The sequence below is a fragment of the Akebia trifoliata genome, chromosome 6, assembly GCF_017979445.1.
Source record: "Akebia trifoliata isolate Shusen 1 chromosome 6, ASM1797944v1, whole genome shotgun sequence".
NCBI lineage: Eukaryota > Viridiplantae > Streptophyta > Magnoliopsida > Ranunculales > Lardizabalaceae > Akebia > Akebia trifoliata.
In genome coordinates, this window is record NC_141380.1 from 655120 (window position 1) to 669548 (window position 14429).

Sequence of the window (14429 nt, forward strand, 5' to 3'; positions counted from 1 at the left end):
CATTTGTTCTTAATGCCCCCATGTAAACATTTGTACCTTGAATTTGAGATCTTGCAGTAGCACACACTCTTGTGGACCATCTAGAAGTATATAGACTTGCACCTGCTCAATGTGTGTCCAGACCGAGGTTAAGTTTTCGGGTTTATCTGAAGTCACTTTGATTTTTGGCTCACTAAGTGTCCAACCTTAACTTTAGCTTAACTGGATTTTCCTTCAAAATAAGAGGCAGAAACATCTTAACAAGAGTATTTTAAGGCAAAAGGGCTCTTCCCAAAATCTGCTCAACTCCAGTTGGACCAGTTGTTTGGGCAGGCTTGAATAACTTGGAACGTTCAAGAATCATCCATCAACCTAAATAACAATGATATTTTTATTTTCATGTCTTCGACTCTCTACAAATTTATGCAGATTTCATTCCAATATTTCATACGTATGAGAATTTATCACTAATGCTAGCATTTTCATTGTATTGTTACAACTCTGAACTCATGCCCGGAGTAGGCTTTGGCTTTCAAACCGAAATGTAGCCACCATTCCAATTGGAACCATTTTGGCCTGTTTTTTTAATCAAATTGATTTCCCAGGACTCAAATGATTAGGAACTCTAAATAGCAAAACTCAAATCTTTAGGCTAAGGCTTCAAGTTGACAATGATAATGAAACACAAAGGTGGTGCTCTGTGCACCTGAGACAGTCCTTCCACATGACGAGTAAATAATTCTCAAGCTAAGGTAGAGGGGACAACCATCAACACATGGGTGATTAATCGTGCATGTATTGATTCTGCTTGCGAAGCTTATTATAGAATTCATTATCAATTATTCTTATGAAAAAAATCATATCTACATTTTTGTAGACTTAAGGAATATATTTGTATTAAATAGTCATTTGATTACTTTGATTGCCCTTAAGTAGGTTAAAAATAGTTGTTGCAACACAGTCTATATCGGATTATTATTGATGTACTAAGTAATGGTAAGTCTTGAATATGGAATCCATGCCCATGTAATTGAAAAAATATTAAATAATGAAAAAAGAACAATTACTAACATCCAAAATACATACTCACATTGTTATCGATGATTCTAAATGATTATTTTAGAGAGCTTTTATTTCCACACCACTTTTGCTAACACCACCCCAAGTTGTGTGCTGATTCTTTGGTGATTTACATATGAATTGGGGTGGCATTAAAAAAAGTTGGTTGGGCAATAAAATCCCTCTTATTTTATTATAATATAATTACATGCTTTAAAGTCAATGCATTATTTAAAAATTTATATTCAATATAGGTATTTTGACAAAATTCATAAAATTTAGATTGGAATTTTGTATAATGATGTTGTTTTTATGTTATATAAGATTTTTTGTTTATTGGACCAAAATTTACTAAGTATTTTATTTTTATTTATTTATAATTGCTTTGAATTAAAAAAAATGATTATTGTATGACTACACATTGATAGGCGTGGCTCAACGGGCATGCACTCCCACAATTTGAGCTACACATAGGGGTGACAAGGAGTTGTGTCGTGTTGAGGCAAAGGTATTATGAAAATTTACCAAATCCAAACCCAACCCATTTAATAATCGTGTCAAAAACTTAAACTCAAACCCAACCCATTTATAAATTGGTATACCTGACTAGACCCATATATGACTTGTTTAACAAAATTCTAATCTTTATAGGAAAACAATATGTTCCATTTCCACCACAAAAATAAAATATCATTTACTAAAACTAAAGTCACCGCCCGATAAACCAATATCTACAAACATAAATTAAGTATTACAAAACATAAGCTAAGTATTAAAAATCTTTTTAAATAATTGTTGATATATTTAAAACTGCATGTTAACGGCAGAATAACTAAACGTGTCACAACGGTTGATGCCCCTAATCTAAATCCGACCCATTGAATAATCATGTTAGATGGGTTGACACTACAATGACCCAGACCCACTAATTTCTTGTCATTTCGAGTCGTGTTCGGGGTCGTTGAAGATTGCCACCCCTAGCTACACATATAAACCCTTAAAATGAGTTTGGGCCTTATTTCAAGCCCAATGGCGCATGAGTTATACACGATACAAATTTAAAAACACGAAAATATAGTATGTTCAGATTGAATGCTGACAGATTGTACATGGGGCGTTACAAGAAAACCTGCATGGAGCGTTACAAGAAAACCCATACTAAAAACAAAATAGACAGATCAACAGAAATTATGAAGATGTTGTTTGTATTCATTTTAGAAATTATAATAAAATGTTAATTAATATAACTTTTAATGCAACATTTATTAGTTACAGTCTGTAGCCCACAGTAAACCTGACAATACCTCCTTGCCCGCATATTATTTATACTCACATTTTCTTCAGGTAGAACATCGAAGAAATTTACAGTAAGTTTGAGGGGGGAAATTATAGCATGAGTGTTTAGCGATTTGATGGAAATGAATCATGTTACGACATTGAGAAGATGAAACCTAGTGATTCATGTTTTTTTTTTTTTTCATTAGGCATGGAAGACGATGATTCGACAATCTCTCCCATTTACCTGGTAAGGGGTCTTATTTTATGAATAGGTTTGAAATTAAGGTTAAGTTAAACATATTTCATCTATGAGTCTATTTATTTCTATTCTCATAATTTTCATTTTCATGATTCAAATAAAAAAATATCAAGACTTGATTTTTAATTATATTTTCCATTTTATAGGCAATTGTAGGACATGAATATGGTCATCGGAGAGGGCAAATGGTAGATCAATCATCATACATTTTAAGCAGAGTCTTGCAGAGTAAGTATTGTAAGTGTATAAACATTTTAATCTCATGGATGAAAATTTTCATTGATTTGTATATCAAGTGATATATTTTTTTTTTCAGTCATGGTTTAATTTTTTTTTTCATTTCATATGAAACGTATGAGATTTTTTTCATGTCGAGACGAAACCACATACAAATCGTAACATTCCAAGTTTTGATCTATTTTTAAAATTTTTTTTTTGATTTAGAGATCTCTAATAGAGGTATTATGGGGAGATAGATCTGTCAAAGATATTTGAGGGAGGGATTTGCAAGAGAAATCTGAAGAGTGAGATTTGCGAGAGGGGAGAAAGAAATCTCGTGAGGGAAATCTACTAGAGAGAGTGAGATATGTGAGAGGAAAGAGATTTGGGGAGAGATTTGCATGTGAGAGAGAGAAAGTATCTTTTTTTCTCTTTCTTCTCTTGACATCTCGAATTCCTTAACTTGCTTTACAAACTTTTAGATAGAAGTTGCTTTACCTTCCTTCACCAACAAGTAAAACACATTTGACCTTGGTCTTCTTTAAAGGACTAGGACATATAGACTAGTCCTCATATTCTAGTAAATATTTTTTTATACCCATATATTTTCAAATTGTTGAAATACCCCTTTGACCATGGTCTTTTGAAAATGAACTTTTTTAGAAATATTATTAATATTTTGAATGTTTCGAATGTTTTTGGAATGTTTCGACAATGTTTTAAATTTTTTTTTTTTTGATTTTTTGATTTTTTGATTTTTTGATTTTTGAAGAAATTGAAACATTGGATCGAAACAAGATTTTAAACCATAGTGTTAGTTTTCAAAGTTAATTAAGATTTTAGGTTACAAGCAAGTATTCACTTATCTCTCACCCCACTTTGTTATTATTTTTTGATAGGTGTACTACAACAAAGTTTTAGGCTGAAGATTTGGGATCGACTAAATGAGTCATGTTCCTTTATCTTGCTCGGCTTAGAGCCAAGTCTTTTGTTATTGAAAGTAAGTTTGTATTTACTTTCACTATCTTCATTTTTTTAATATTATTTTTAGTAGATCGATGTACAAAACATATGTCATTGGATGGTAGTTCATTGTCTTGTTTGTGTGTGAATGCACCATTCTATACCTATAGTGTTTGTGCATAATGTGTTTATTAGCCCTATCACAATAAGAAAGTTAAATATATTTTTTCTCATGTAACTCGTAGAAAATCAAGTAATAATTTAATAAATATAATACTTTAATTCCCTAGAAAATTATTATTTATTTCTTATTGTTCTTGATCCACCTTGGAAATGCTCATCGCACGTGATGTATCATGCCAAGTGTATGTGACTCTATATTAACTTCATGCTTATGTGTAAACATGAAATAAAGAGTGATTGATTATACATCTATATAATAAAATATAATTATGGGTCCCACTCCAAGTACAATTTTGAGGGATAAACATCCCCTCCGACTACAGTTGTGTAGTGGGTTCATACTACCGATCCCATCCTTCTTAACCTCTTCAACTTTATTGTTTTTTCCCACTTTCCCATTTTCAATAATATCCCTCTAATTTTATTATCTTTCCTTTTGTAACCAATCATTTCCATGAATGAAGTCGCGTGTATGTACTATCAATGGATTAGATTGACCAATATGAGAAGGATTGGATTGGACCCAAAATTGATTCATAAGCATTGAATAATACTTTTTGCCAATTCAGATTTTCATCAAGTTTGGATTGATCAAAGTAAATAAAACAATCTATATATTTTATCATATGTTATTGACTTATAGAGTTAAGGGTTTTAAGATTAAATGAAATGAAGTTTAGCCATAATGCCATAGTCTAGATTCCTAATAAGGCACCTAATGATGTGAGCTACAAAAAAAAAGAAAAATGGGTGGGAGCACAAATTAGACAGTTTTTCCTTTCAAACCCATTTTTTTTTTTTTTTTTGTTTCTTGGAACATTCCCTTCGGTTTTTTAAGTTTCTTCAACCTTTGTTGGTCATCTCTGTACAAACTCAGATAGAATTTCCTCAAAAAATTTATAGTTAAACCATTTTCTAGCTTTCCCAAATAGGACTCAAATAGACCAATAGAAGCATTTCCTCTAAAACTACTTCTCTCTCACCAAGTTGATACCTTTAGCTTCCGATTTCATGGACAATCTTCAAATTTGTTCACCAAAGCCTAGTAGGCTCTTAGCTGAAGACAGCTCATTGGCATCTAATCCTGACCCATTGTCAATTGGCGAGGATCATTGACAGTTATCAATTATTTTCAGAGGATAATTAGATACTATCTTGGAGGTGTAGTAAGGATCTTTTTCCCTTTATTTGCAGGATTTTATCTTGATAATTTTGTCATTTTTATTTGTTCTGCAATTATTTACCTCTATAGATATAAAGTTGTGTTTTTTTCCCTTTGTTTTTTGGGATTTTTACAAGTCTTAAATTGTACACCAGATTCATAGTGGCACAGTTCGGATTCGGTAATTATTTGATGGGTGGTTAATTTGGATACATTCATGAAAGTTTCGTAAAAAAATTGATTTTTTGACAAAACTTTCATGAATGTATCCAAATTTTTTTCGAGAAATATAAGACAATATTTTAAGATTTCTAAAATAAATGGATCATCTTAAACCCTTAAAAAACACCCTATCTTGTTATTGAGATTTAAATGTTGAAGGAAATAAAAATTTGAGGTTGAAAGGTAAAAAATTTCCCATATTTCACTATCAATCGATAAGTCATCAAATTAATCGGCTAGTCCCTTATTCGGAGAATATTTTGACTATGTCAGGATCTTGCTTCTATTATTTTGTTGTAAATCTTTTGAGTCTGTTATTAGATATCTCTTAAGTTTCTTAGAGAAACTTCTCTTTAACTGTCGATACAAAAGAAGTATAGAGGCAGAGTACTAATTAGTTTGGATGCTATGCTGATTTCTTTTGATGACACAAACAAAAAATGAACCTAGTTGTCTTGTCTGTTTGATGTGTGGTTTAAAATCTTTGATGAGACCAATTTGGAAGACTCATCTTGGTCTGTGAGGCGTCCGAGTGAAATTTAACTATAATTTAGTAGGAACAAGCTTATGTTTAAAAAATGGAACACTAATTATTTATTTTTCTTAGTCTTCAAGGGTTCAAAAAAGTTGGGATTAATCTAGCAGTTAAGTTCCATTACAATAGTTTATACTTTAGAGATGATAGCCACAAGCCACCTAATAAGTAAAAAAGTGTGGGTGATATGTGATTGAGCTTTCAGATTGAATTGCATTTTATTTCTTTTAAATAGAATAATAGGCCTTCTTCAAAATTGAATGTGATACCCCATATGCACATTCTATTGCTCTACTCATGGAAGAGAATTAACTCTCATCTCATTGAACACAAGGATTTCTTTGTTGAATTTTTTAACTTGTCTTTTTTTTACAGATGTTCACGTTCAGGTCGGTGCCATTGAAAACATATCTGCCAGATGGAGCCATAGATTTGACAGCAATTAGCAGTCCAAATCTAGAGTCTACGTTGGCTGATGATGTTTGGGCGGTCCTTCAAAGAGAAAAGCAGAATGAGTCTGCTGAATTTGAAGTGAGGGACATCCGATACATTAATGCAGAGGTTAGTCTACTTTCCCCTCAAAATTATAGATAAATTATTTATAATTTGTTCATCAATTGTTTAGCACATGAAGAATTATAAAATTTAGAAATCATGGATAACCGTATCTTGAAAAGGAAATTATTAGGTTATATTACGTTCCATTGGTACCTTTTATTTTGTATAATTTCTCTATTTTTTTAAAAAGGTTTTAGCACATTATCAGGTGACTTTACTATTTATTTCAACTCTTATACACACAATTTCAAAAAAAATTAGTTTCACACACAAAATTTTGTTAACTTGTTCATGTATACAGAAACAATATTCTTTCTGTATACATGACCTATTTAGGCTTCTTGAACATAAACATTTTCCTTTTTTTAAGGCACATGGTTTGACATTTCTTGCGCTTTTTATTTCAAAGGTCGATCCCATTATTGGCAAAGACCACCTCTTTAAGTGCAGCATTATGCTGATTAAAGCTTGGTGCTACTATGAGAGCCGGATTCTAGGTGCTCATCATGGTTTGACGTCTTTATACGCATTGGAGACATTGGTCCTGTATATCATCAATCTTTTCCACTCATCTTTATAGATGAACCTTTATTGGCGAGTCATAGATAAATTCTAATTTTTTTTTTCTAGGTATAAATAAATTTTTATTTAATAACTGAATCTCTTCTCACAGGTCCTATGTTTTGGAATATTTTTGTAAGTTTGACTGGGACAACTACTGTATAAGCTTAAATGGCCTAGTCTGTGTATCTTCACTGCTAGAAATATTGGGTAAGCAATGCTCTTCTTGTGCATAATGTTTTTCTTTCATTTTTGTTTCTCTCTTAATTATTTTCCTACTAACCAATAAAAATGAAATATATAATAATTAAAAAAAAGTGATTAAGGAACATCCCTCAATTTACTTTTTACTATTGGATAGATTCATTTCTTGTTTACTTGTAATCCTAACCTTTTTTGTGCTTTTGTAGTGGAGACATTGGATTAGGATGGGAGATTTACGCGGAACCATCTGAACATTGTTAACCCTTTAAAAGAAAACAACCATCTTGGGCGTAGTGTGAGTAAAGGTATGCAATTTTTCTCCCATTCAAATATAAGATTCCTTCTCTGTCAAGATATGTATCTAATTTCTTGTGTAATTTAGCTTTTGTCATGCATTGTAAACTTGGAAGTTAGAGTTTCATTTTTTCTCTATCTAATTTAAGCAATATTCTTTGCAAAGATCCCCCTTAGAGAAAAGCTTAAAGACACCAAAATTTTCTAGCTTAAATATTTTTATGTTGCATTATTTTTATACATTTGTGCTACTTGTTAATCATCTAATGATGACATGACAACTCTCAAATAGGAAATTTCTTTCGGATATGTAGTGCTTTTACATGTGGGGAACAAGGGCATTTTTTCCCATGATGGTAAACGGATTTCAAACCTTTTTTTTTCTTTTTTTTCTATACTGTTGATCTTATGGTCCTCTTGTTGCATATTTTTATTCTTTGTTTTTTTTGCAATTTTGCAGAGCTATCTTTCATATTGTGACATGCCTTCACCTGGATGGGAAAGGAATCTGGCGATTGTGACTCATGGACAGTTGTGGAGATCACATCATGACAAAAGACAATCCAGAGCCCTCACAACAAAAACTTCCAATTCATCTCGAATTTGGGGCTTTCAAGCCATTATGTGCACCCGTGTCAGAAGTGAGCAGCCAACCTTATTCCAATGCTTCGCATAGCTCTACATTGGACTGTCCTGCACCAGCATCGAGTGTGGATTTGGAAAAGTATGGAAATTGTAACTCATGAAGATTTGATTTGGTGTTCTACAACCTATCTAAGATAATGATTAAGTTTTTCTCTCGTTTGGATCTGCAGGGTTACGATGCAATCACACCATCTGACTGATGAAAAGGACTTCCCCCCTCTGATTGTACATAGATAGAAAATATTAAAATCCAGAGAGACAAGTAGATGCGAACAAACCTGCCTGGGTTTGAGCTTTCTCTTGCCTTGCCACATTTGTACTTTTTTTTCCTTGTATTTTTCCTCTTATGAGTGGTGATAAACTGAGGACAAAAAGTAGTTTTTGTTTTACTTGTATAAGTTTTGTATTCTTTCATGGCAGAAATGATAAAAACTTTTTGGTTTACATTTGTTCTTAATTCCCCCATGTAAACATTTCTGTTGCAGAAAACTCCCAGTAACTCTCAACTCGGACCAAGAACAGTCAAGAACCAAAGAATCAAAACAAAAAAACTAATGAAAACAGAACACGAAGATACCAATTTAATGTGTCTATGGCCGCGTTTCTTGTGGTGACTTGTAGTGAAGTGTCATTAATGTTAGTTGGTTATAACCGTCCATTAATAGCATTCTGTTGGTCAACAGATGCTATATATATAGGGGTCTGTTAGCCAATGTAACATAACGTGGTATTCATTTGGTCTCATTGTATAGCAAACAGAGAGAGAGCTTGTGATCATGTAAGTATGTAATGAGATGTGGTGAGTTGGAAAGCAAACTTGCAGCATATGATTTCATTGTCTACTACAGAAGCAAAATGTATGGCCTTGACAGAAGCTATGAAGAAAGTTAAGTGGATGAGTGGAATGGCAGAAAAGCTGGGATTGAAGCAGTTTGACACAAAGGTGTTTTGTGACAGTCAAAGTGCAATTCATTTGGCAAGGAACCAGATTTATCATGAGAGAACAAAGCACATAAATGTAAGGCTTTACTACATCCGAGATGTAATTGTTAAGGGAGAGGTAAAGCTGGAGAAAGCGGTCTCTGAAGAAAACCCTGATATGATCACTAAGTCCTTAGCAATTCCTAAGTTCATGCATTGTTTGGAATTGCTTGATGTCCAAGAGGGGAAACAACTAAAGTCAAGTTAAATCAGCCTAAGGGGGAGATTTGTTGTAATATTAGGCTTGTATTTAATGTGTCTATGGCCACATGTCTTGTGGTGACTTGTAGTAAGGTGTCATTAATGTTAGTTGGTTATAACTGTCTATATATATAAGACCTGTGGCCATACACATTAAATCCAAGCCTAATATTACAACAATTTGTACCTTGAAATTGAGATCTTGCAGTAGCACACATTCTTGTGGATCATCTAGAAGGATATAGACTTGCACCTGCTCAATGTCTGTCCGGATTGAGTTTAAGTCTTCGGGTTAATCTCAAGTCACTTTGATTTTTGGCTCACCGAGTGTCTAACCTGACCCCTTAAATCATACCCGGAAACAAGACTTACCTTTAGCTTAACTGGATTTTCCTTCAAAGTAAGAGCCAGAAACAAATTAACAAGAGTATTGTATGGCATTAACGTCCATGTGATGCATTGCAGTAGCTACGAGCAAAAGAGAAATAAGACCAACCCCTTTCCCTCAACCAGTTCTCTTTCTTTCCTTGACCTCAAGGTTGCAACGTGCATGAAGCTCCAACGAAGCCACAGGCTTGACCCTAAATCATCGGTGTTACTAAAACACCGAATGAGAGAGGGTGGAGGGAGTGAAGATATTATTTCAGTGGATGCTAATTTGATGGGCCCAATATCACCCCAACCTCAATGCTCGAGTGATCATACATGTAAAATACAACCATGTGGCATGTAAAATACAAAATTGAGTCTGATTGGTCACTTCTAGCAACTTGATCTGAGAATTTTTCATCATGTAGATGGGCACGGATAAAAGATTTGGGTTTCAAGCCCATGGTGATAAATGGCCAAATCCAACATCTAGAAATCACAAATCAAGAAATTTTTGGTTGCTAGGTACACCAAAGATGTAGGCCAACAAAAAGCTGTCAAAGCCCAAGTGTATTATGCTTTATATGTAGCTGGTTGGGCTGGGCCATTCGGTAGTATGTGTAAGGGATCATCAGGCCATGCCACAAAGTACTAGGATTGTTCCTAGCCAGGCCAAATTTAGGTGTCTCGATTTTCATTGTATCAACATCATTGTTCCTTGATTTGCCTAGTTGCCCCACCGTGGGACACAACGGGTTGATCCACCTAATTTTTGAACTATAGCTATGTTGTGATTTGTGGAGCTTGATAGTACTAGTCAACAAGGAGGTATTATAAATCAAGCACGCGTTCACGTCAGTCAAGTAATTATTATGCAAAATCCTAGTTAAGTTTTCTGGGGTATTTATATTTCTCATTTTTGATGAAAGGGTGTAATTTTATAATTATAAGTTTTCTCTTCATAGTGGAATCGGTATGACCCGTGGACTTGCCTCAATCTTGAAGGAACAACGTAAAAATCCAAGTTTCTATGTGTGATTTGTGTTTGATTCGAATCGGTTCTTGGTGCAATTATCCTTGTTTTTCTCAACAGCTAAGGGCCACCGCACATTTGGGGGGGGGGAGGGGGGGGGGGGAAGTTTTTTATTAGCTAATGTAAGCCTCTCAGCCTTTGTTTGTTGGGCCATAGTTTGCTCCATAATTCGCTAATAGTACACTAAAACTTGGAAGGTTGAACTATGACCCAAGAACCACACTGTATGCTATCATCAAATTGAGCCAGCAAATTACTGAAAACAATTTTGGAACTGAAAATGCACCAAAAATCAGAGAAGTGTTTGTGGTTTCAACCCAAATCCTTCATTGAAAAACATACAAACCTGAGGACCTACAAATCATTTGACACAAGATCTAGTACAGGATTTCCTAATATGAATGAAAAAGTCACTTTCATTCAAGATCCCCCACACGTTGAAGATCGACTATGTTCTTGGCAAAATACGTCATTTGTTGAGACGTCAAATTAATGGCCTACATGAATTTAGTGGTACACCTACTTGGACTTTTCTACCCTATATTGGGTACACATCGTGTATGAGGGGGAAAATTCGAACGAGGGTCCCACAAAATCTCAAGCAAGAGATTGTGTTATTTATCAATCATAGCTTTCACATCATCACGTGTAATCATATATCTGAAAAAGATTTTAAGCTTCTAAAGTCAACATTAAGCCATTAACAATTTGTTTCTTGTCTCGACCTCTGATCAGCTTTGTGGTGACGGTGGGTTGTATTTTTTTTCTTGTAATTGTTGGCTAAGGTGTTGTTTGTTAAACTGAAAAAAATAAGTGCTGAATATAAGCGTTGAATTTAAGTGCTGAAACTTATAAGTGCTGAATTTAAGTGCTGAAAAAATTATTTGTTTAGATGCTGAATCATGTTTGTTACACATTGCTGAAACTGGTAAATTGTCTTTGTTACCCTTACAATCATATTATACATTGTTTGCATGTTTCAAATGCTTATTTATTATTAAACACAATAAAATATATTATTTCTTATAAAATTAAAATACAATTTATTTTTAAATAATAAATAATACTCAAATCTTCAATTTATAAATAATAATTTCTATTTATAAAAGCCCACAAATTTCAAATTAAAAATAATAATGTCATACAAGTCACCAAAATTTGAAATCAACTTTAAAAGAACTTAATTTTGGATGAATAATTTTCGATGAAAATAAAGGATGTGTAATTATAAAAGCACCCTATGAATTAATAAGGGCAACCCACACTATAACCATTTTTTGTTTTGTTTTATATGGGTTAAACTTTTGGGAATGAGCAAATTTTTAGTGAGGATGGTCTATATGGTTTAGAGATCATCCTCACCAAAAATCAGTCTATTTTAAAATTTCTAACTCGTCAAAAATAGTTTTTTTGTTTTTTTTAAAGGGATAATTTACGGTTCTTGAACTTGTTTTGATATGATTAGAAGTTTCAAGATGTGCTGATTTTTTGTGAGAATAATTTCCTCATTGTAGAGATCATCCTCACCAAAAATCAACTCATTCCAAAACTTTTAACCCATATAAGACAAAATAATTTAGCTATGGTGTGGGTTTATTAATTTGTGGGGTGTTTATATACTTATCCATAGGGTATAATAGGTAATATCCTTTTAAGAATAAGGGCATACTTGTCCATGCTCAAAAAAACAAAGGGCATACTTGTCCGTGTTGAAAAAAGCGAAGTGCTTACCACTTCAGCACTTTTTTTCAGCATCAAAATAATGCTGAATTTTTTTTACTTATTTTTAGCAATAAGTGCTGAAAATATAGAGTAAACAAACGTGCTATTTTGACAAAAGTGCTGAATTTAATTTTTTTTCAGTAATAAGCGCTGAAAAATAGCGCAAACAAACACCGCCTAAGTCATGGTGTATAATAAACAGGGGGAAATTATCAATATATAGAGGTTCTATTTTCCATATCATCATGTTTTAAAATTATTTTTCAAATTGGTATACTTTGTGAAGAAAATAAAATAGTAAAAAACATAAAATTGCACAAAACACAAGAATTTTAGTAGTTCAACAATACGTACGGATTAGATAAAAAATAATAATTATTATTTTTACAATCCTAAAGATCTCTATTTAAAGAAAGAGTCGCGATGAATGCACATGATTGGATACACAATTGACATGGCAAAGGCATAAAATTATACATCTTTTTCATTGACATACAAAAATTGTGTGCATTCATCATTATTCTTGAAAAAATCAAGAGTGGTAAAAACATGTTTTTCTACCCAAAATAGAAACCTCTTCTTCCACCTAAAAAATTTCTTAAGAAAATATTACACAATTGCCTTTTTTCATTATCCCTTACAGTTCCACAATTCTAGGTACCACCAACAGAATACAAGACATTTAGACAACATACTTATCGTAATGAGAATTAAATGTCTTTTCAAATCAACATAATTTTTGTATTAATCCCCTGTAGAAATTCTTGATTTATCCAAAAATTTAAGGTAAAAATCTTAACCCATATGGAAACCTCATCTTCAAGCCAATTTTAAAAAGAAAACAAGATAAAAATCTCAGATTGAAGACATTATTTAAATTATGAGTCGTGTTAGAGCGCGACCTCAGTAGGGGACACCTTGATGTTGTGGCACATGCATGTCTGTTGATGCGTTTTACTTGTAATTTAGATAAATGCATGTGCACGTCACCACATCAAAATGTCTCCTGTGTGTCCTCCAATGAGGTCACTCCAGAATTAATCTTAAGTTATAATTCATAAGTTAGGGGTTATGGAGGTAATTTTTGATTGTGGGTGTTTTTTTTTTTTTTTTCTTATTTCTCAAAATTGTAAATTTTCTATTTTGAAAAATCTTTGAAAATGCATTGATCCGATAGCTTACAAATCTTTTAGGCGTGATTTGGTAAAACATCTTATAAACAATACTGATGATCATTTATTGCCGACATAAGACGCAGTACCACATCTCTTCATTATAATTATTATTGGTGATGCTTTATGGAAACTATTTATACTCGGTTTGCACCCCAAATTGTGTGGGACATGGCATTCCTTTGGGTGCCAAGTATGTGAGCCATCTCTTTGGCACACTGTAGGTACGTTAGCTTGTACCATTTGATTGATCAGTTTCAACTACTTGGTTTGTTTAATTTTTTTTTTTCTTTAATTTCTAGTTTTTTGACGAATTCTAATAATCTGACAACCCCCACGTGGCACACCCAATTCACTCTCCTGACGTGATAAGTTCGGAACCGTAGATTTGTAAGCCTTGGGATACAAAATTGCACTTCCCCATAAAATGTGTATCCCAAGGAAATGTGTATCTCAATGCGTATAGATCTATGATTCTCAAACTTTTCACATCAGAAGAGTTGATTGAGTGTGCTCGTGGGGTAGTCCGATTATCACGATTCTTTTTTGATAGGTGGTTTGCTCAAAATATTGAAAAACTCAACCCAGCAAAACAATATGTTCATGCATCTACCTGGGATCATCAAGCAACCTCAAGGCACATACATACCATGAGTTCTGTATTGTCACATGTGTCCATCAAAATCACCTAAGTTATAGGTTACCATATCACACCTCGGGTCCCACGTGGCCGTCTCACTATTTATCCCTCACTTAGGCACTATTTCAGAACATTATCCTATGTCCCTTGAAAACCTAAGATGACCTCCTTCAAAATCATCCCAAGTCAG

The 14429-nt window shown here is 33.3% G+C and overlaps 1 protein-coding gene across 9 annotated transcripts; it reads left to right on the top strand.

Moving 5' to 3' along the window:
* The first annotated feature begins 2345 nt into the window (after positions 1-2345).
* On the top strand, positions 2346-8578 carry LOC147399380 (uncharacterized). 9 transcript variants are annotated; one of them, XM_086444724.1, is made up of 11 exons: positions 2346-2405; positions 2523-2563; positions 2722-2812; positions 3694-3794; positions 6235-6420; positions 6827-6963; positions 7091-7188; positions 7394-7487; positions 7769-7832; positions 7937-8200; positions 8292-8578. In XM_086444724.1, the coding sequence occupies exons 2-8, from the start codon at positions 2525-2527 to the stop codon at positions 7441-7443; spliced, it is 702 nt and encodes a 233-aa protein (XP_086300850.1). In that variant the 5' UTR covers positions 2346-2405; positions 2523-2524; the 3' UTR covers positions 7444-7487; positions 7769-7832; positions 7937-8200; positions 8292-8578. The 9 variants fall into 9 exon arrangements, with proteins under 9 accessions (XP_086300850.1, XP_086300851.1, XP_086300848.1 ...); XM_086444725.1 differs by having other exon boundaries at positions 2384-2405; positions 2722-2803; XM_086444722.1 differs by lacking the exon at positions 2346-2405 and having other exon boundaries at positions 2412-2563; positions 7389-7487.
* The last annotated feature ends 5851 nt before the right edge of the window (positions 8579-14429 follow it).